Source organism: Pelodiscus sinensis, chromosome 2 (genome assembly GCF_052426305.1).
Source record: "Pelodiscus sinensis isolate ZL-2025 chromosome 2, ASM5242630v1, whole genome shotgun sequence".
Taxonomy (NCBI): domain Eukaryota; kingdom Metazoa; phylum Chordata; order Testudines; family Trionychidae; genus Pelodiscus; species Pelodiscus sinensis.
In genome coordinates, this window is record NC_143053.1 from 160,410,340 (window position 1) to 160,431,521 (window position 21,182).

Genomic DNA, 21,182 nt, shown 5'->3' on the forward strand with positions numbered 1-21,182 from the left:
ACAGTTAAAAAATCATTTCAGGTCAAACAAAACATTTGTGTTTAAACTTTTTATTTAAATATATTTTAAGTTTATTTCTAAACAGAAAGTTGTTCTAAATCAAATACCAAAACATTTCATTCTGAAGAAGTCAACATAAAACGTCAATGTTTTCAGTTTTTTAAACCATGTAACACATATTTGCAAAACATTTCAAACAACAAGAATTTGCTTTTTAGGAAAATATCATTTATCTGAAGAATTGTATCCAACTGTAATTATAAATGAGGCAGATTTCATATTTCTGCCTTTTGTGTGTCCTGCGTCTTGTGTTTCTGTGAGGATGCAGTCAAATTGTGCCAATGAATAGTCATTCCTGGAATTTCTGAAGGCCACTTAACCATTTTCAAAAAGGCCATATTGTCTTCTTGTACCGAATGTGAATGCATATTTTATCTGAAATAGCTAGATGGTTAAACGCTGTTGTTACAGCACTTCCTTGTACTATAAGCCTTAGATTCATGCTGATGGGATTCCAGCAAAAAACATGAAATCTTTCATATCTTTATTCACCACTGTCTGTATTTGTAGTTACCTTATGACACTTAACTGTTAGAGTTAAGACAGTCAATGAGCTTGATATTCCATCTCAGTAGGCCTTCTATAATTATTCTCTTTTCTGTGAGACTGAAAAAAATCTTAAGAAAATCTTCCTTGCCTTGTATTTAGTGCTCTGGAACTTGTTCTCCAGACTTGCTTTGATTTTAATTAAAATGTTCCCATTACTGGGCCAAAATCATGCAACACTTTCAATGAATTTGGCCATCTAAGGCCTGGCATATGTTTAAAAATTAGATAGACTGCTATGTCATTCATATATATGAAAAATTTGCACCCTGTGCAACCTACATCAGCTAACCCCTCTTCCCCCCCCCTCCCCCCCCACACACACACATTCCCCAGTATAGATGTAGCTAGGTAAATGAAAGATTTCTTCGGTTGACCTACATACAGCCTCTCTGGAGGTACCCTTCCCATTGATTTAGGAAGCACCTATAGGTGACCTCCAACTTGAAACCACCTGACTTACGACCCCCTGCATTTACAACCATTTTTTTCATGCAAGAGAGCTCCTAAAACCCCACAATTTATGTCCGCAGCTCGCATTTACGATGGCGTATGACGCAGACTCCACGTATCATCCCAAAACAGGAAATGTACGAAGTCAGTCACTCGCCAGTCTGCAGCTGCACACGTCGATGCCACATAGGTCTTTACTTTTTAGTTATTTTTGTACATTATTTGAACTATTTAGCTTAGTTCCTTCAGCTTAGGAACTATTTTCCTCCATTTCCATGGTAAATTTTGGTATTTTTAGGGTATGAAATGGATTTCCAGGAACAGAACTGCCATTTATAACATTGCTCCTATGGGAAATAAGGGTTCGACTTACGATGGCTCAACTTATGAATCTTTTCCAGGAACCAATTAGGTTGTAAGTGCGGGGTCACCTGTACACTACTGCACTACAGCAGCACAGTTGTAGCATTGCTGCCATGTCACTGTAGTATAAACAAAACCTGGGAATAATATTTTCTAGACCAACGGGTATTCTGAGGTTAATTTTAATCCCTTCATCCTGAATTTCAGGCAAAGAACATATAGAATAATTTGCCGTGCCATCATGGCATTTGTCATAATCCATATTTTAGAGCGCCCTCTGGGTGTGCCTACACAACAAGGCATTTCAGAATAATGGCCGCTATTCTGAAATAACTACGTGAGCGTCTACACAACAATTCCATTATTTTGAAATAATTTCGAAATAACGGACGGCTTATTCCAACTTCTGTAAACCTCATTTTATGAAGAATAATGCCTAGTCCAAAATAGGTATTTCAAAATAAGGTGTTTGTAGATGTTCCACTTCTGCTATTTCAAAATAGCCCCTCACCAGGGCCATTCTAAATGATTCCTCCTGGAGTTCTAAATCAAGATAGCACGTCTACATTAGGGAAGCCTGCCTCGGACTAATTTTGTGGCTTCCATGCAGTGTAGATGTGCGATTGTGAAATAATTATCCCAGAGCTAATTCCAAAATAACTGTGCAGTGTAGACATAGCTTCTGTGTAACGGGCACAGGTCAACCCTCTTCCTGAAACAGGAAAGAAAGTCAGACAGAGTACCAATAGATGAGACTCCTCTGATCTCTATTACTCTGCTATACTTTCTTTCTTGAGTAAAAGAAATAGTTGCACTTGCCTTCTTTTAAAAGCTGTGCTGAGGTATACAAACCATACGGTAAGCAATAAGAGGTTAAGGAGCTGCTCTGGTGCTAATCCAGCCCTGCCTCTCTTGGGGACAGGCTCTTTTATCAAAAACTCCCACATGGCAGGTTAAAGGCCTACGTCCCTGACCACTACACTACACTCCATGGGACAAAGACTATAAAAAAAGGACAGAAAGGAACATTAAGCTCTTTTTCATGTATTTGATCCCTAGAAAAATAAATATTTTCCAAACATTTAGTTTCCGCTATGCAATTTTTTTCAACTAACCAAAGGCTAATTAGCCAAAACACAGAGATTTGACTCTCCCCTAAATGTGCAAATATATTTCTAAGAGGATTTTGAAGATGCCAGCACACCCTTCAAAGAGTAGTTTATGAAATCAAGGAAAATTAACCTTCAGAGACCCACCTTTCAGTGGAAAGGAACGTATGATTGCATTCATTGCAGTAGCAGGGATGTTTTCTCATTATACCCACTTCAGATCCCTTATACAACACTTACTTCAATATTTTAAGTACATTTTCAGGGCATTTGTAGCTTAGTTCTTTGAAAGTAAAGAGTAGAGATTACAAAATTCTGTATTGCTCAAGATAACTTCCTGCCTGGCTTTTAAATAGGTGTACGTTAGGGGGAGGGCACAAAGTGTCTCCTCCCACCTCTATCTGCAAAGCATTTCAGAGCCAAGCAGAATTACTTACTACAGTTCTCCTCCAGGTTTTTCTGTGGGATGGGGCAATAACTTCCAGACAGGTTATGTAACATGTTAAATTACAGCATTTTATTGATGGCAGAACTTGAATAGACCCAGATCTTTTGAGTACTTGCCTTGTATTTTAATTAATCTCAACATATGCCTCTGCTTTGCCCTGACTTTTTTAAAAACTCCCCCGAGCCCTAGGGTCTTCTGTGCTGAACTTAACCAAATTTAGAAATTAAACATAAAAAATGGCTAAAATCCTAGCTCCATTGAAGTCACTAGCAAAACACTTATTGATTTCTGTACGGCTAGAATTTCACCCTCTTCTCCAGGGAGGGCTACATAGGAGGATGGAAAACCTCAGACAGGGAAAATAATTTTTTACAGTGCTGAATGACTGTTCTCTTGCTTCCTCTTATAGCTGTCTCAGCACAAAAAAAAAGATTTCCAGCAGCAGAAGAGGCATTTTAAGGTAGCGGGGTAGAGACTGTCATCCCAGTGAGCAAAAGCAATAGCAGAAATTACTGAGAAATTAACTTTATTCTGAGTAAATGAGCTGATTTGAAAGTTATCTTCTTAGGCAAACAGGTTTTTACAAAGATTAATTTGTTTTTTGTGTTCTACAACCCCAAAGGGTATGAAATTTAAAATCAGAGGTGAATAAAGCAGAGGGTGCGCTTATAAAACAACAAAGTAACCTCGCTTGGATATTTTGTTGTCAAACTTTTGCATTCTGTGGCCTCATTTGACTCTCACTATATGATATTAGTATCTGTTGTTCCTGGTATAATATTTTTAGGAACAACTGACTCCCAGAGACTTGGTTAGTAGTCATTCTTCGGCTATAATAGCAATATCACTAGTTCTTATTGCTTGCATTACAGTGTTCAAGAATCAGGGGAATGTTTTTATTCAGCAAATATGCCTTTTTACTGTGTTTGTACTGTGTGTGATTTCTCTATGTTTCCTCAGTGCCAACTCACTGAAGCATCTTGGTAAGAGGGAATGATAGTTTTATGAAGCAGGGGTTTCTTGTCATCTTATATTTTAAATGAAATACTTACTAGCCAATAAATTGTTTTGTTGCATGAGCTCTTGTGCCTTTGTCTCCAATTTCTCCGCCGACTCAAGATGCTCAAAGCGATCCAATAAAACACAGGAGGAGATATTTACCATGAGCTGTGCCAACAGGTTGATTTGCTCTGTGGCTGAATTGTTCATCATTTCCCCCATCAAAGGCTCTGAAAAGGAGTTAACACATTGGAAACTATCATTTTAGAGTGAGATTTTCAGAAGTTCCTAGCAAACCAAAGAGCACATGTACAACTTTGTAGGACTATGCTCTTAAATCCCATAGATGCATACAAAATTTTCTCCTCCCTTCATATTCCATTTTAGTGCAGTTCGAACACTTTGGGTATCCCAATTTTGGAAAGAAGATCATGCATATCAGATAAAAGAACAGTGAATTTTATGGGCCAGATTCATTGCTATGAGTACCAATTCCCTCCTTGGCCCTTGTGAGGGCAGCTGAACAGGAGAGTGATTCTACTCTTTGAAAAAGAGGAAGAGATTCCATCAGATAAAAAGAGCAGATTTGAAGTCCACACATAACTTCATAAGAGCATAGGGCAGGAGCTGTCCAGACAAGGCCTGTCCTCCACTTCCAACTTGAGCCCAGTTCCAAAACTTGCCCTTTGTGTAACTAGGTATCCTTCATCAGGCACTTCTGTGAGGAGGACAGGTGAAAGGAGTGGGTCTGCCTGGAAGCAGGCTTGTACTCCCTTTTTAGAGTACTCAGTGGAAAGAACAGCCTGCTTTGATTCTGCAGCATTTTCTGCCACTATTTTATCTAGCTTTTCTCCAAAGAGGAGGGATCATGTGAACTTAGAAAAGCATAGAACTTGTTTAGAGTCAGCAACTACCTTTCAGGGACAAAAGCACATATGCCTCCTGGCTATTGAAGTGGATGTTGTGATGGATGGGAGGGATAATACCCTTTTCTGGACATTCCAGCCATTCAGTTAACTAAACTCTTTTCATAGCAGTTAACTCTTGAAACCTAACCCTAATTGTCTTGCCTGGAAGGGTTAAAACCATGGACAATGAGTCCTAGAGTCTTAGGGAGCAGGAAGTGAGTTGGCAGGAGGGCAGGAGAACCAATGGTAATGAAGTGTGGGGTTTTGAATTGGAAACAGTGACCTTCCTGTTCCCATTTTTGTGTGACCAGAGCACAACTGGACTGACATGAATTATGCCAGGAAGCAAGGCATGGAATATCCAGCACAATCCATGCCTGGAGCAGGAATAAACCTTGGAACTACAGATATTTAAGTAGAACAGGGAATGTTTAGTCAGACGCTATCAGGTTATTTTCAGATTTGTTGGACTTCTCTTATGGAGCACATGTAACTATCCCCTACACTGTAACTTTCCAAACTGAAGTCCAAGGAAGCAATTCTTGGTGTTTTAATCCTTTATTTATTGATTTAAATGTATTTATGTATGTATTTAAATTTAGTTAGCTGCTCATTAACAGCTAGCAACCAAGTAATGTTTCACCAAGTATCTTTTCTTTGTTTTGCTCTGCCAAATAGAGGACAGAGGAATTCAACAGAGATATACTGCAGAAGAGGTTCTGGGAAGTTGTAACCACAACACCACTGAACAAACCCTGTACAGGAAAGGAGGCTTGGAACAAAGTATGCTACTCCCTAGAAATGGTTAAAAAGTAATAAAGACAAAAGGAAAGGGTGGGAGCCAATGAACTGCCATTTGTCTGCCGCTATGGAAGCAGAAGAGGCGGCAGCACACATGAGAAGGGGGGTTAGCCAACACTCACTATGCTGCAGATCATACCACTTCTAGAAACTGCAGAGAGGATGGGAGTAGCTCATTTGTAACAGAATCATGGGAGACACTGGGCTGCAGAGATCCTTGCTTTGGCAGCCCTCCAAGCATTAGTGATGTTTGGATCTGGAACTTCGTGGCTAGCCCCTCTCTACAAATGATCATCCATCAAACTCAGGACTATGAATCTTTGGAGGAGTTAATGCAATTTTTTTGCTTTGTATTGTGCTAATCATATTGGGGAGAATAATTCCAACAATGTGTTTACAGAACAAACCCATTATAACATAAAACAATTCTAACTGCATTTGGTTGAACAGAAACTTGTGAGGAAAGTGCACCAGACCCACAAAACTAGCTGATCTCCCAGTGAACGATTATTCACACTTGAGGAGTGAATAATAGCTATTGGGAGATCCAATATGAGCTTTCAGCGTCTTAAATTTCTTTAAAAATATTGAATGTTTAACCCTAAACACTAGATGATGAGTTAACTTGGTAAGAGTGCTCATTAGCCTAGTATTGGGATTCATTGATGGCACAGCAGGTATTGCAAGGGGAAGGTAGAGAATAAAAAATGAACTTAATTGATCTGGATGGAAGGCAGCACTGGTGAAGAAGAAGGGAAGAATAAAAGATCAGGAAGATAAGCAGTTGTGCAATGAGACAGTGAAACTGGTGTACTAAGAATCAGAAGGCATGCAGCATCAATGTGATGCATTCTGAAGGAAAATAAACAATGGAACAGGGGCGGGGACACCATACAAATATCTACTGTTGTTCCTAATGTGAAGGCATTATTGTTTGATTTTGTAACATCCCAGGGGCTAGAATATTCTTAATACTAGTAACTTAGTACTAACAAGGTTAATCATACATACATGTCACCAGAGATTCCTCCCAGCTGATCTTTAGAAGACCTTATTTTGAATAGTACATCAATTTTTAAAATGCTCTCTTACAACTTAATCCTTTAAATATTTGAGCATGAGAAATATCAACTGACTTGCTGTATGCTTGGAATACTGCATAATTAAATGTTTCCGTAAGTAAAAGCAATATTTCATAGGCTACATAACTTACATGGAACTAACACATCTAAATATATAAAAAAGTAAAATCCTTGGGGGAGTTTCAGAACTTATTTAATAAAATATCCTCACCTGCATTTTCCTTCAGATAATACAATGATACTAAGGCAGCAATGATACTAAGGCAGCAATCTTTGCACAGCTATTTCTGTTACTTACTTTCTGCTTTGTTACTTATCTTAGACCCAGTCCTGACTTGATTTTCAATGACTTCACTGAAGTAGAAGACATTTAGCATCTCCGAGGAGGCACACAGAACCTTGCAGAGTCCAGTATCTTTTCTGCATATTCCTATGCAGAATCAAATGCTCAAGAAAGACTAAGGTTCTCATCCCATAGAGCAGGTTGAGAATTTTTCAGTGAAACTTCCGGTTGTCAGAAAAAGCTGATTCACTGAAACAATATCTTGGGTACATATTGAAATTCTCGCTCTTTGGTTATGAACAAAAGATATAATCCCCCTCTTCCACCAAGAATGGTCCAAAGGTTAAGGCCCAAACCTGGATCAAGCCCCTGCTCCAGCCAATCAGATTTGAATGTCCCACCTGAAAGGTAAGTGCACTAACCACCACATTACACAGTCTCTTCCTCTCTGACCCATTGAAGATGGATCGGCCCCAACTAGTAAAACTGAATGAATGACTCCAAATCAGGCAGAGCAGGCCCTTGAACCTGGGTTGCCTGCATGAGAGATAAGTGCTTTGACCATCAAGCTACTGACTATTCTGTAGCACTCATGTTTTTACATGAAATATTTCAAAATGTCTCATTTTCATTCCAATGTGGAATAGAAACAAATTTCAGACCCTGAGTTTTTTCGTGAAATAGAATTTGCTACTCTCATTTGGATCAACAAAAGTTGTAAGGATCAGGCCCATAAGGTGAGAAAGAAGGGTATTCACATGATTTATAAAATAAGGGAATTGTTATTTTAAAAGGTATTAAATCTTGGTCTATTAGTGAAATGGATGGATTTTATTTCTTCGGACCTGATGCATTGAAAAGAACTGTATTTATTTGCAAGATGATAAATGATCAACAAATATTTACAATGTTCGAAACTGAAGTGAGAGAAGGTGCACTTTATGTTTTTCTAAATGAGAGCAATGTGAATCATAACCAAGAATTATTACTGCTAAATTTCAGTCATACATAATGTCTTGAGCATAATAAATGCTGTGTGTCCATTCGTATATACACCTACCATACTCTTGCAGCTTTTCAACGAGCTTCCCCACATCAATATTCAAGTGTCTTTCTATGAAGTTCTTTATAAAATTGTTTTGAAGAGCTTCCTAAAGTAAGAGAAATAATGTACAAGACAAAATCTGTGCTATTTATCATTGCCTGATTTTATTACATGTATGTATAGACCTACACAGATCTCCCTTCTCAGCCATAGATTTCCACTGTGTGACCGTATGCATCTCTCAGAGTCTGGGCCTCAGCTCCTCATCTGTAAAATGACCTCACAGAAGTATGAGGAGAAACACACTGAAGATTCTCAGGCAATTAGATACTACATAGAAGGGAACCAAATAAATGCCTATAGCAGATTGATATAACAAATTATACATTTGCTTCATCATCCTCAACTTATTTTTCTCTTTTGTTTCTGTTATTCAACTGAGATTGTAGAGTTTTCTTAATTAACTGTTTAAAATCAGAAAATGGATTCTTAAAAAAAAAATCTGTTTATGTTGTTTCAAACTGCCCCTGGTAAACTAGTGCTCTAATAAGAATTGAGAGCTACTAGGAAATAAACTGGTATTTGGTATCTTTCAGCCATTGGTCTTGATGCAATGAGGCCAAAGATATGACCATGCTTTTCAAATGTATTATGACAAAAGACCCAAAACTCAACAAAATTAATTAGCCTGATTTGGATTTGTTATAGTGTGTACAGTCGGCTTTTGAAGTGTTTGTTTAGACTTTTACTTTTTTATATTGTAAGTGGAGAATATAGCCAATATCTGTTCACACCTTAACTAATAATAACTGTTCATACCTTATTAATAATAAAAAAGATAAGAGATTTTTTTCAAAGATGCTCACTGTAAAAAACTTTCTGTAAACTCAGGTCCAATATTCCACATTTTAGGTATCAATAATTGCATTAGTGATCTAACATCACATGTGTGTGTAAGGGAAGTAAGCGCGGTTCTAAAATGGCAGATGCACTTCATAATGAGACACAGTTAATGATTAGGCTTATGGTTCCAACAGATTTGGATTCAAAAGAAGCACTTAAAAAGAATACCCATTCTCAGGGACAAGCCCTAGATCAATGGGAGCACAGGGCAGTCAGGGTCTTACAGGCTTCAGCTTTAATGGATTGTAAAAGTGACCAGCTCTTGTTATATTATGAATTTGGCGCTGACGGAATGCAGAATCAGTCAAACAATAGGTAACTAATTAAAATAATTGAATGCTAGATGAAAGGCTTTTCAAGTGCTATCTCCTGGGTCCAGCACAATCTCCCTTTCTGTACTTAGAAATACGGCAAGTTCCCAGTGATCTAGTACAGCATATCATTTATGTGAATGTCTGTAGCACAAACATTTCACATTCTAAACTTCCATATCAGAGTCTGAATTCTAAACACCAAGGGAATTTGATAGATTCCTGTTTCTATGTCTTTCTGAATACTTGTTTGTATTCAAGTGATTTAGTAGAGACTCAAGTGAATAATTTCTCTTTTATCGCAAGGTGCCTAGCCATTCTGTACACTCAAAACAGAATGTATATTGTGCAGTATAAGCCATAATTGCTTCACCAAGCTGGCAGAATCCTGCTAGTATATTTTCCTCACTGTTAGTCTTGGATATCTTTGTAAAAGTAATGGTTTCTACCAGACAACCCCCACCTGTGGAGATCAGAATCATCAGGGTAGTGTACAGTGTACAGGGTAATGTACAGTGCTGGCTAGAGTACTAAGGTAATGCAATGGTAAGGATGGGAGATGGTATCTTAAAAGGTTATTATTTTTATTTACAGACTATTTAGAGGTACTTATATGACCTCCATTATGGTTTTATCTAAGCACATCACAAATCTTTAGTGTATTTGTCTTCACCACACCCTTATAAAGATAGGGCAGTGCTATTATCCTTATTTACTGATGAGGACATGAGGCATAGAAAGGCTAAGTGACTTGCCCAGGTCATACAAAATGTTTCTGACAAGAGACTTGGCTAGTGCCCTAACCAGTAGATCGTATTTCATCTCCAGTCCTGATCCCCTCGAATTCAGTATAATAGCTCCTTACTCCATGGGTAACCCCACTAACTGCAGTGGGATTACTCATGGAATAAAGTACTATTCAGCATGAACAAGAATATCAGACCCTACCCCCTTGAATTTAGCAGATACATATTAGAATATGTAACCCACGCAACACCTGCTGGGTGTGGTGTACTGTTCCATATAGTAGCACCAGGACCATTTGCAAATAGAATAATGAGCCTGCTCTATAGCCGTAACTAAGAGCAAGCTGGCTTTTAGCTCATGTGGTCACTCCAGAGGTCCCAGGTTCAGTTCCACTTGTTGGTGTTATATATGTACATGCCTAAAAGTAACCAACCACACAGCCTTATTGTTACCCTTGCTACTCCAACCCATCTATACATTTATTGTAAATTGGCTGATGCAGAGACCTTTCCATTAGCTTGTTCTATAAAATACAACATTTTGGAGCATTGAACTATTAGCAGTTGCTCAAACAACACTGCCTGGAAAATGGCATCTTCAGTTTCCATGTTCATTATCTCAATTTCTCCATCTCATTTGCTCAGTGTCCAAGAAAAAGGACTAACAATTAGCTCTGTGAGGCTTTTCAGGGTTTGCAAGTAACATTCCTTAATTGAATCTTAATTAACAATTCTATTGTTGATTCTATTGTTGATGCATGAGCATCAGTTAATTCTTCCACAGTTTAATGGCTCTGCAGATGGTGAAGGGTAAAAACTGCCAGAACTACATTTCAGCGACTAAAGAAGATATGACTTGGAAACCACTGAGAGAGAACTGTTAACAAGGTCCTACATTTATGCAGTCACTACTGTTGTTGCATTTTAAATGTCCTCCATTATCCCTATGAGGACTGAACCATTACATTAGGAGACACAATTGTAAGAATTAAGCAAGTTCAAGCTGTAACAGATATTTTAAAACTTGTCAGTTGCTTTAGATAACTAAATAAATTTGCAGTTGTACTATTCATTGCATTTCCAATCCAATATAACATTGTATTTCCAATGGCAATACTGCAGACAGGGAGGTAACTACTTATTTTACCTACTTTAAAATTGTGAAGATTTTCAGGACCACACTATTGTAGGTCTATAATATAAACTTCAGCAGGATCAAACAGATGTACTGTCTTCAAGTGCCACTCAAAAGATAAAAAACTCTCATGTCTGTGCTGCCTGTACCAATAACCGATAGCATTTCTGGTAATTGCTCTACCTCAAAGCGAGGACTTTTGAAAAGGCTGATCCAGAACTCCTTTTCCTACAGTGAGCTAATATTTCTAGAATTACTACTTAATTACTGCTTTAACTCTTCAACTATTTGTCTCTGTGGTTAGTATTGGTCACCCACAGTTCACCAACCTGGAGCTGATTCATCTTGGAGAAGTTTTCACTCTTCTTAAATACCTCAGACATCCTCAGCCATGCCTCAGAATAAATCTTCAGCTGCTCCACAAAACTAAATGTGTGATTAGCCTAAAAGGGAGAAATGAAGCCAAGTGAAATGAACAACACACACAGTAATTTCTGTGGAAACAGGAGCAACTGGGGTGGTTCAGATCTCCTGAAACTCTTCTGCATGTCAACTTTAATTGTCAGTTATAAGTGCATTGTGTTTCCTTTTATCTTCAAAGGAAACCAAAAATGATTCATTATTCAGAGACTAACAGATCAAAGGAAAAGGCTTTCTGCATATGCTTCCCACATGAAGAGTAATAATATAAAATTTATTTTTATATAGTGTCTTTCATGCAGGGTATCATAATGAGCCGGTCAAAAACCAGGAAGTTCAAATTAAAGCTTCTCTCTTGATCACAGCACTGCCTACATGGGAAGAAGTGGAATATCTGGATGAAACATACAGTTCCCGCAACTTTGAGGACAGTTTTGGTGCTTATTGAATCAGGGTCCAGTAGGAAAGACGACAGAATTAGGTAACTTCTCAATTGACCGTATTGAGGAGCACCCACACTCTTTCCTTCTGCCCTCACCCAAGGATAGACTTTGAACTACATGTCCATGTGTGGTTTCTCCAAATACAGGAGTTATGAATAACCTGACTTCCCAATCACCGTGACTCATCAATCACAGTGATTTTATTCACAGAAGGGTCAGTAGATCAGTTAACTTTTCTCATTTAGACAGATCTAGTAGTGACTGGACTGAACTTTGCACATGAACCAGTCAATAAAAAAATTCAGTGTGTTCCACTATCACTCAAGTCATCTGCAGCAAGGTTTGAATTATCTACCAACGTAACTAAGGTGCACCAAAGACTGACCTGATTAGATGGCCAAATTCATCACAATTTGAGAAAAAATGTTAGCATTGTAATTAAAAAAAAAAATCAGGAAACACTGTTGCAATCACATAGAATTAGTATAATATTAAATGTAATATTTTAATTAAACATTTAAGTTAAAATGAGACAGGTTAATATTACTGGATGAAGCAGTGCAACACAAACAAAATGAGAAAGTTAAACAATTCATTTTCACTTTTTCCTATCAAAATGTCATCTAAATGTACATGTTGCTGCAAAATGTTTTAATTTGGACTAAATTGCACTGTCCAACAGAAAACTGTTTCATGAAAAAAAATTAGACTCCCTCAAAGCTGTTATATATAAAAGCTCAAGAGATGATTTTTTTGTGATACAACTGAGGGAAGTGTATGTTTTAGGGAATAACAGACAAACAAATTATAACACCTGATACTGACAGAGAGCGCAAAGTTGATTTTGACGATGGTGTGATTGCAAATAGCAAAAACAGGTACAGGAAATTAATATGAGTTATAGAATCTGATCAAAGTCAATGTTATATCAACACACATACATCTATAAAATAATTTCTCCAAATTTGATTGTACGATGATAAAACACTAAGCTATTGTAACTAATGGTGGTTTTTAATTCACTCTGAAAATATAGATAAGTATTATTTGAAGTAATACATTCTATAGCCAGTTCTGTCCTATTGATCATTATCATCATGATAAAGCTACATTACATCAGGGAATTATAAGAAAAGATGTGTTTATCTGTGTATGACGGTGTAAAAGAAAACTCTTTTGAGTTGTAAGTTGATTCTTGAACAAACACCAAAAGGAAAAATAAAAGGATTAGTATTATTAGAGATAACAGTTCTGAAAGATACTTTAAACCTGATTAAAGTTTAGACTGCTATTTTTTCTAGTGAAATACAGCACCCCAACCTCTCTGATGGCTACAAAATATTCAGATTTATTCCAAGCCAAAAAAAGTATGCCTCTTCCCTGCCCCAACCTTACATATGTACAAGTGTTTTCTCATGTTTGATTTTGGCAATTCACTTTCCATTGATTCTATTAAAAAGAAATAAACAGATATTTGCATATAACATAAAAATTGGCAATGGATAACACAGCTAATTAACAGTACTTTCACTTGTATCTGCACAACATCAATCGAATGTTTATGGACAACTTCTAATTAGGGGACATCACTACCATCCCAAAGTATCTTAAGTATATTATTTTTGTCAAGCTAAGAAGTCTTATTACATAACAAGCAAATAAAGGTTAAACATAGTAAACAGGCTGGGAAATAAAAATTGAAAAACCATATTCCATTTGACATCACGTATGTGGGTCCAGACCTTGTGTCACATTCCAGTACCTTACATCACTAAACTATGCTTCCTCTAAGCTTTCTTTAAATGTCTGTCTTATTTTCCCCTTGCCTACCAAATTATAGATCTACTCCTCCATGATATTTATTTTGCTTATGTTAATATTGTAGCCATCTTAGCTGCTTTTAGGAACTAGATCTCTTCATTATGATCTAATGATGGTGTTAGGAAAGGGATGCACAGCATTCCTTAACAAAAAAGCTTCTGCACTGACTCGCAAACTAGATTGGGGGTAGATTTATTCTAATCCTTCCTGTCAAAAGTACAAAACTTAATGCAGCATTAAGTGAATTTTACAAAGTTACATGTCCAGACTTGGTCCAAAGTATCTATGGGAAATATATGCTTAAGCTGCTAAAAACTTGGGAAAGGGAGGTACTAGGGTAGGTATTGGCAGCCAATTATGTCTTTACAGAGGAAATGCTGGTGGCCGGTACGGGAATAAAATTCTCTGGCAGAGGCCACAAGAGCTTCATTACAAGGAGTGAAGTGTGAAGAGAGGGATGCCTATCACTGGGAAATATGTCACTTAATCAACCCTGAAAGTTCAGGTTCAATTCAGACTGAAATAAGGATTGAGGTTTGGGGGTGGTCTAAATTTTTAAATCTCAGTTCACCATTTTCTATGTACCCAATTTATAGACCTTTAAGAACTGCCTGGGTGACTATTATGCCTTTAAGACCCAGAAAATTGTGCGGGAAGAGTTCAGTGGAGAGTCTCCTTAGATGTAAGCAGGCATAGCTAAAGAACGAAGACAGCTGCATTATGTGTGGGGGTGATAGCACTGCTTACTATTAAGGGCACCTGATAACTCCACTATACATTATTTTGTAAAGGTTCATAGTTAATTTGGCCAAACTCTAACCACTTGACATTGAAAATTTCAGCCCAAGTGCCTATCTGGGGCTGAATTTTCTTTGAAAATGTCAGCCAAAATGGCTCAAAATGGGCTGCAAGATATTGAGACGTGACATGTGTGGATAGCAGCTTTGATAAAGGCTGGAGACTTGAATTCCACCAAAAGTTTTCTCTGGTATAGCCTACAGCTCACCCTTGAATAAACCTTCTAATTTTGCGAATAAGGGAATGTAAGAAACATTCAGTTGAGGGTGCTTGTCATCCTGTTAAAGCATTTTATTATATGGAAATATTATATTACAACAGGAGTTGAAACAAATGTGTTTTTTTCAAAAATCGAACTTCATGAGACTACCAATTACAGTTGTAGAATAAAAACCTATTTCTCTTGTTATGAAGGCTTGATATTTATAAAGAAAGGATTGGTGAGCAAAGTGGCAAGAATCCAAAAATCAGGATGAGTTTGTCAGACTTGTTTTCTTTTACTTCTGAATTGTTTTGATGTATTGTTTCATGCATTCTGTTTTAATTAGAAAAATTGGAAAAAATCTGTCAAAGGCTATAAACTTCTTAAATGTAACAGTCTAAAGAACGATATATCACCTTAAATGGGAATGCAGTAATATGGAAAGAAATACACATTGCTTCTGATGAGCCAAATAAGAAACAGAGATGAACATCTGCTTTCTGATTGGCTCAGAGTGAAATACAAATGTTTATTGAACTTAACCAACGTCAATGAACATGCAGTCATTTATTTATTATATGTGCAAACTGAGTGGTCAATACTGATTTATACTTCTGAATTCTTTATCACAGGGAGAAAGCAAATGTAATGACTTTCTGTAAGAATGATTTTCAACAATCTTGAGATGAGATATTCCACTTTATGAAACAAAACATGAAAACTACCCTAAAATGCAAACATATTTCTTCTCTTGTGGCATATATCCAGGGGCACCATTTCAGATTTTGCGGGGGGGGAGGGGGGCAACCTGTGCAAGCTGTGATGGGGGGAGGAGAGTGAAAGTATGGGGATGTAAACTGAGGCAGAGGCTTCAGACTGAACATACTCAGTAAAAGCCAAGCACCAAATGGGGAGGGAGGAACCAACCCCATCGTCTCCCCTTCCCCCCCCCCCACACACAATCTCTATCCAGGGGCTGCCAAGGAACTGGAAAAGTCTGCTGTTTTTTGGCAGACAATTTAGCAGTTAGCTGACAGGAGCACTGCATCTAATTGCTACATAAAAGACAGAAAATTAAATAACTATTAGACCCACTCAGCTCTAACACTAACATATTCTGACCTCTTATGGCAAGTCACTTAAAGGACACTGGTTACCCTTAACATTTTAATGTATATTCTTACTTTGTTAGTAACTCTGTAGAGCGAGAGAGACCGAGATTGACCCCATCAGGCTCCATCAGCTCTGGAAGGAGAGTGGGGTCTAGTGCGTTACAGCAAGGGGCAGATACATTTCAGCTCTAAATATGAGCATCCTGTTTTCCAACAGTGCCCAATGCCAGGTGCTTCAGAGGAATAAACAGAAGAGGCAATTATCATGATCCATCCCTTGTCACCCATTCCCAGCTCCTGGCAAACAGAAGCTAGGGACACCATCCCTGCCTATTCTGCCTGCCCATATGGTGCCCTTACATATATCTGGCTACCGTGGGTGAATAGCAGTTGAGTGGGTACAATCCTTCAGTATACTTCCACCACTACTTTAATGGCAATTTTCCCTAAGTTGCGGATATGTAGGATATCTGTGATTATTTAGAGGAATTTATATTTGGTTTGTCTTAATTTCCATAGGATATAATAATTAATAAAACTCTTCAACAGAAAGATTAAAGATGGATTTGATAAGAGGGACCTATCTGTTAGCTTCATTTGGTGAGTCTAGCATTTATTTTTACAGGACATCTTGAATGAGCTGATGGAACTGTCTGAGGTCCAACCATGTTAATAGATTTATTGGGCTGATAGAATCTCTGTGTAGTTTCAGAAGATAGAAAAAAAACAGTAAAATTGTCTCATTTTAAGATAATTTGGCAATCTCAGAGCTGTTACTGAGTAGACTCTACTTCACTTAAGAGCTAGAATAAAATTCAACATGAGCTGAGAGATTTATCTGTCTTATTATTGATCCTATTAAGATAATGTTCGTAATATACTAAACGGCAAAATAACATGGAAATCTCTATAATGCATTATTCTTGATGTCACTGTAACACAGAATGTAATTTTGCATGCAGAGTTTTAAACTTATTACCACTTAGAATTTGCATCTGTAAAATCAAAAGATCACCTTTAAAAAAAAAAAATCAGCCTAAAGTTTTAAAATGAATTATATTCAATTCAGCACATCAAGGGCGAAACAATCGGTCACCCAAACCAGTTTCTTCGTTTTGATTGTAAACTTCACAAAGGGGTACTTGAAGCTACTAAGTCATTCTAACATTTATCAATTCACTTAGGGTATGCATACACTGCCACCCTAGTTCGAATTAGCAGCTTTAATTCGAGCTATCTAGTCCGTGCCGCGTGTAGCCGCAAGCAGGTAGTTCAAACTATGGGCATTTTAATATGGCACCCGCCCGGGAACATATAAATGAAGCCCGGGATATTTAAATCCCAGGCTTCATTTGCAAGTTCGAATGCCTACATTAGCCACCTTAGTTCGAACTAGGGTGGCAGTATAGACATATCCTTAGACTTTAATATCTTACTTTTTAGAAAATTAGAAAGTTAAACACTGTACTGACCTTCATTTACCATGGAATACACTATTGTTAAAGAAAGTATTTTATATTCTGTTATCAAACAGTGATGCTTTATGTTAACTTTTTAAATTAAGCTACATTTTCATTCCTGTAACAATTCCATATTCACAAGTATCGTATTTGCAAGGTAAATACAAACATTTCCCCTGACGTACAAAGCCTTTTTAAAATAGATCATGATAGTTATTATTTATTTGCTTTGCAATAGTTCCTAGGACCTTTGGTTATAGACCCACTGTGTGATGCACTGTGCAAACACAGAAGAAGAAGAGTATCTGTGAAAAAGAGTACGGCTGTAAGATCTTTGGGACTAGGGCTATTAAACACAGGATATCTCCCAAGAAAAACCTTAGACACTTTAGAATTTTTCATCGTCTAAGCAGTCACCAATGTCATCAGCCACCAAGGAAATGCATAATAGCTGGAGGGAAAAAAAAACCCTGACCGTTTTTTTAGATTTCCCATTATTTCTTTCAGCCACACAGGTACAGATATTTGATTTTATTTTCTTTATATGCTCACCTTTTCTATCACCATGTTAAACATTGTGCTGTTGGGAGTGTACAGTATCTTCCCATGTAACAGGGGCTTCAGGAAGGTCCACACTAAAGCTCCATTAGGTGACTGTAAAATTTCCTGATAAAGCTGCAAGCAAAATGGAGCTGTGGTAAAGAAGAGAGAGAGAGAGAGAGAGAGAGACCATATTTATGAGATGGTGCAAGTCGATGATTAATTCAGCAACATAATGCCTATGCATGTTAACTTAGGCTTGGCCTCTCTACGGTGCTGAAACCCTTCAGTTCTCACTGAACATCACTACAGCTCTTTGGAGAGACGTAGCTCATTCCCCAAATGCCTGAATTTGTATGAAGCTGGGGATCCACAACCTTATCTTAAAGTGAGAACAATCATCACCCAAAGAGATTAGAACCTTAAGGCATGTCTATACTACAGCCCTAAGTCAACCTACATTAGGTTGATTTATAGCCACCACAGTAATTACTCACTAACCCTCTTCTGTTTGTGCTGCGTTCCCTACCAGAAATGCATGGAGCCATGAAATTGACAAGATAGTCAACAGCTGAGATAAGTAATACAGTGTTCACAGACCCAGTCATCCTAACTACACTGATATAAGCACTGCACCTCTGGTGAAGTTACCATGCTAGTGTAGCAGAGCACATTGGTGGAAGGAAAGCAGTAGTGTGTACACCATTAAGTCATTGTAAGCTGACTTATATGAACCCAATTGTACAGTGCAGACCAGGGCTTAGTGAAAACACTGCACCTATCATAAAAGCTGGGGTCATGTATTACAGTTCTAGAATCAAAGTGCATAGGCAAAAATATACACAAAATAAAACATTGAGGGAAGAGTCAGTGTTAAAAATTCTCATACCGATCAAAAGTTTCTTTAAAGTGTATGAGACTAACATCAACTATAGACCAATGAAGGATCTGTAATTATCTGATAATTCTTTCCCTACTCAAGAGTCATTTTCATCTGGAGCATATTGTGCTACACAAACACTGAGTAATGTCACTAGTAGAGCTGAGCAAATAATTGATTTTTCAGTTTGCAGAAAAATTCTAGAAGCCGTTCTAAGAAAAACTAAGTTTTTGGTTTTGTCCCCAAAGCAAACAAAAAAAAAATCACTTTGAAAAGTTAATTTGAAACTAAATGTCAAAACAAATCATTTCAGCATTTCCCAAGAAACGTAAGGTTTCCTCTTGAAAATATTTGCTGTATTTGACCTCAATTCACAAATAGGTTCAGTATCTGCCAAAAAATAAAAGACTTTTTAACAAAAATTTTACTCGGCTCAGTTATATCATCGCTAGTTACAAAGGAATGAGAAATGAATTAGAATTTGAAATATCAAGTGGACTGCCCAAAAACCAAGGAGTGGATGTCAGAGCCAGGACTGTAACCAAAGGGACTTTCCAGAACCCAGTTCTTGGACCAGATCAGACCTCCACAACCGCTAAGAAAGTTGTCCTCTACATGAAATATCTGTAACTGGAAAATATTAACAAGGGCTCTGAGGTGACCAGGCCAGAGCAATAGCATGATTGCCATTTGAAGCACTGGAGCAAATCTTTAGGACTTTTTATGAAATTGTTGTCCAGCTGTTGGCCTATAAGGCTATAAGGCAAGTTCAGTAACGGGCATGGAGGACTGGAAGCCAGGGTGGCTGAGATTTATAAGGTGGGGTGGAGGAGTGGGCAGGAGGGGTAAGGACCCATACACAATCACCTGTGCAGCCTCTCTGAAACTCTAATACTAGTAGGGGAAGCACAACCAGGGACCGTCTGACTGGTACTCTCTTCCTATGTTAGTGGTAATGCTCATGAAGAGCCCTGACTCCACACTCAGTGCACCTGGTTAGACAGCTCAGCCCAAGCAAGATGTTGCTATCTGTTAGACCATAGAGCCAGAAGCAGATATTTCTCCCCTTATCACTACCACTCCTCCTCCAAAAGAGCAGCAATGGACTCACACCTCTGAGTCACACTTTCTTTCCTGTAAGATCACTGAAATTAATTTGGATGAGTCACATGGTGGTGGAGGGATGTGTGATAGGTCTAGAAAACAGTCCCTCACACACATAATATGGAATAATAGCATGGCACAGGCTATTTGGAATATTAACTCTAATGGGAACCAAAAATTCATCTACAAGCAAAGACAGAAGATATTCTTCTCTACTTATATTCAGAGGCTGATGGATGTTACCATAAAATACCATAAAATCAAGTTCACAAAATAAAAGTACATAGCCATAGATTTGTAACCTTGTATCTAATAAATGTATTTAATTTTGAACATTCAATAAACTTCCAATATATATCACCCATTTGAGACAGGGGTGTCCTATTTATTGTTGTTTTATGCAAGAATACAAAATAACTTGGACTGCTTGTCACTTTTCTCCGTAATCATTTCTGTGTAATAAAAACTTTCATCAATCATTCCTTGTGTTCGGGACTGCAATGTCATTTCATATTTCAACATTTCCATTTAAGAGGAGAAGGTTTAGAATGCACTGCAAACTCTGAATGCAAGTACGTATATATGCAACTTGTGACTGATGCTTCTCTTACTTGAGTTTTTGGGAATGCTGTATTTTGCCATATCACCATCCAAGAGCTCAGTGGTCCTCGGCATGTCAATGAACATGTTGGTGTTGCTGAAGAAAGAGGATTCTTCTTTACAGACTGACGAGATTAAAGACTGAAGGGATCCAACAATAGAACTTCTGGATTTGCCACCCTGTAAGAACTAGAACAACAACTACTAAGGAATGGAATCCCAATTACAACACAATTAAAACTGTCCACTTAAAACTTTCACAGATGCAGGAACAGGTCAGATGTTCTTCCCCATTACTGCATCCAAGGAGAACAACAAAATGACAGTGTTCAGATTGTTTACAAGAATAGATGCATGTTGTGCTCTCTTCTGTTCTCATGATCACCTTTGTCAGCGATAGATAGCGCCACTTCAATGGCCATCTTACTCTGTGAAAGACGGTAGTATAATGTACTACTATAACCTTTTGAAATTGTTGTAATTTCATGGTTTGACTGGGCAGGAAAAGAACGTAAATATCAGGACCACCAGATTGCCGACCTCTGAATTATCTGGTCATTTTTCAGACATGCTGCTACTCTGAACAAAACAAAAGTAGGATTCAATGTAT

The 21,182-nt window shown here is 37.7% G+C and overlaps 1 protein-coding gene across 1 annotated transcript in view; it reads right to left on the minus strand.

The window, feature by feature from the left end:
- The window catches only part of ABCA13 (ATP binding cassette subfamily A member 13), a 267,673-nt gene that overhangs the window by 164,301 nt on the left and 82,190 nt on the right, over positions 1–21,182 (minus strand). The window contains exons 25-29 of the mRNA XM_006136374.5: positions 20,584–20,761; positions 18,001–18,140; positions 11,522–11,635; positions 8,113–8,203; positions 4,032–4,208 (exon numbers count right to left, since the gene is read on the minus strand). Of these exons, the coding sequence (XP_006136436.4) occupies positions 4,032–4,208; positions 8,113–8,203; positions 11,522–11,635; positions 18,001–18,140; positions 20,584–20,761 (700 nt within the window). The remainder of the gene's footprint in view (positions 1–4,031; positions 4,209–8,112; positions 8,204–11,521; positions 11,636–18,000; positions 18,141–20,583; positions 20,762–21,182) is intronic.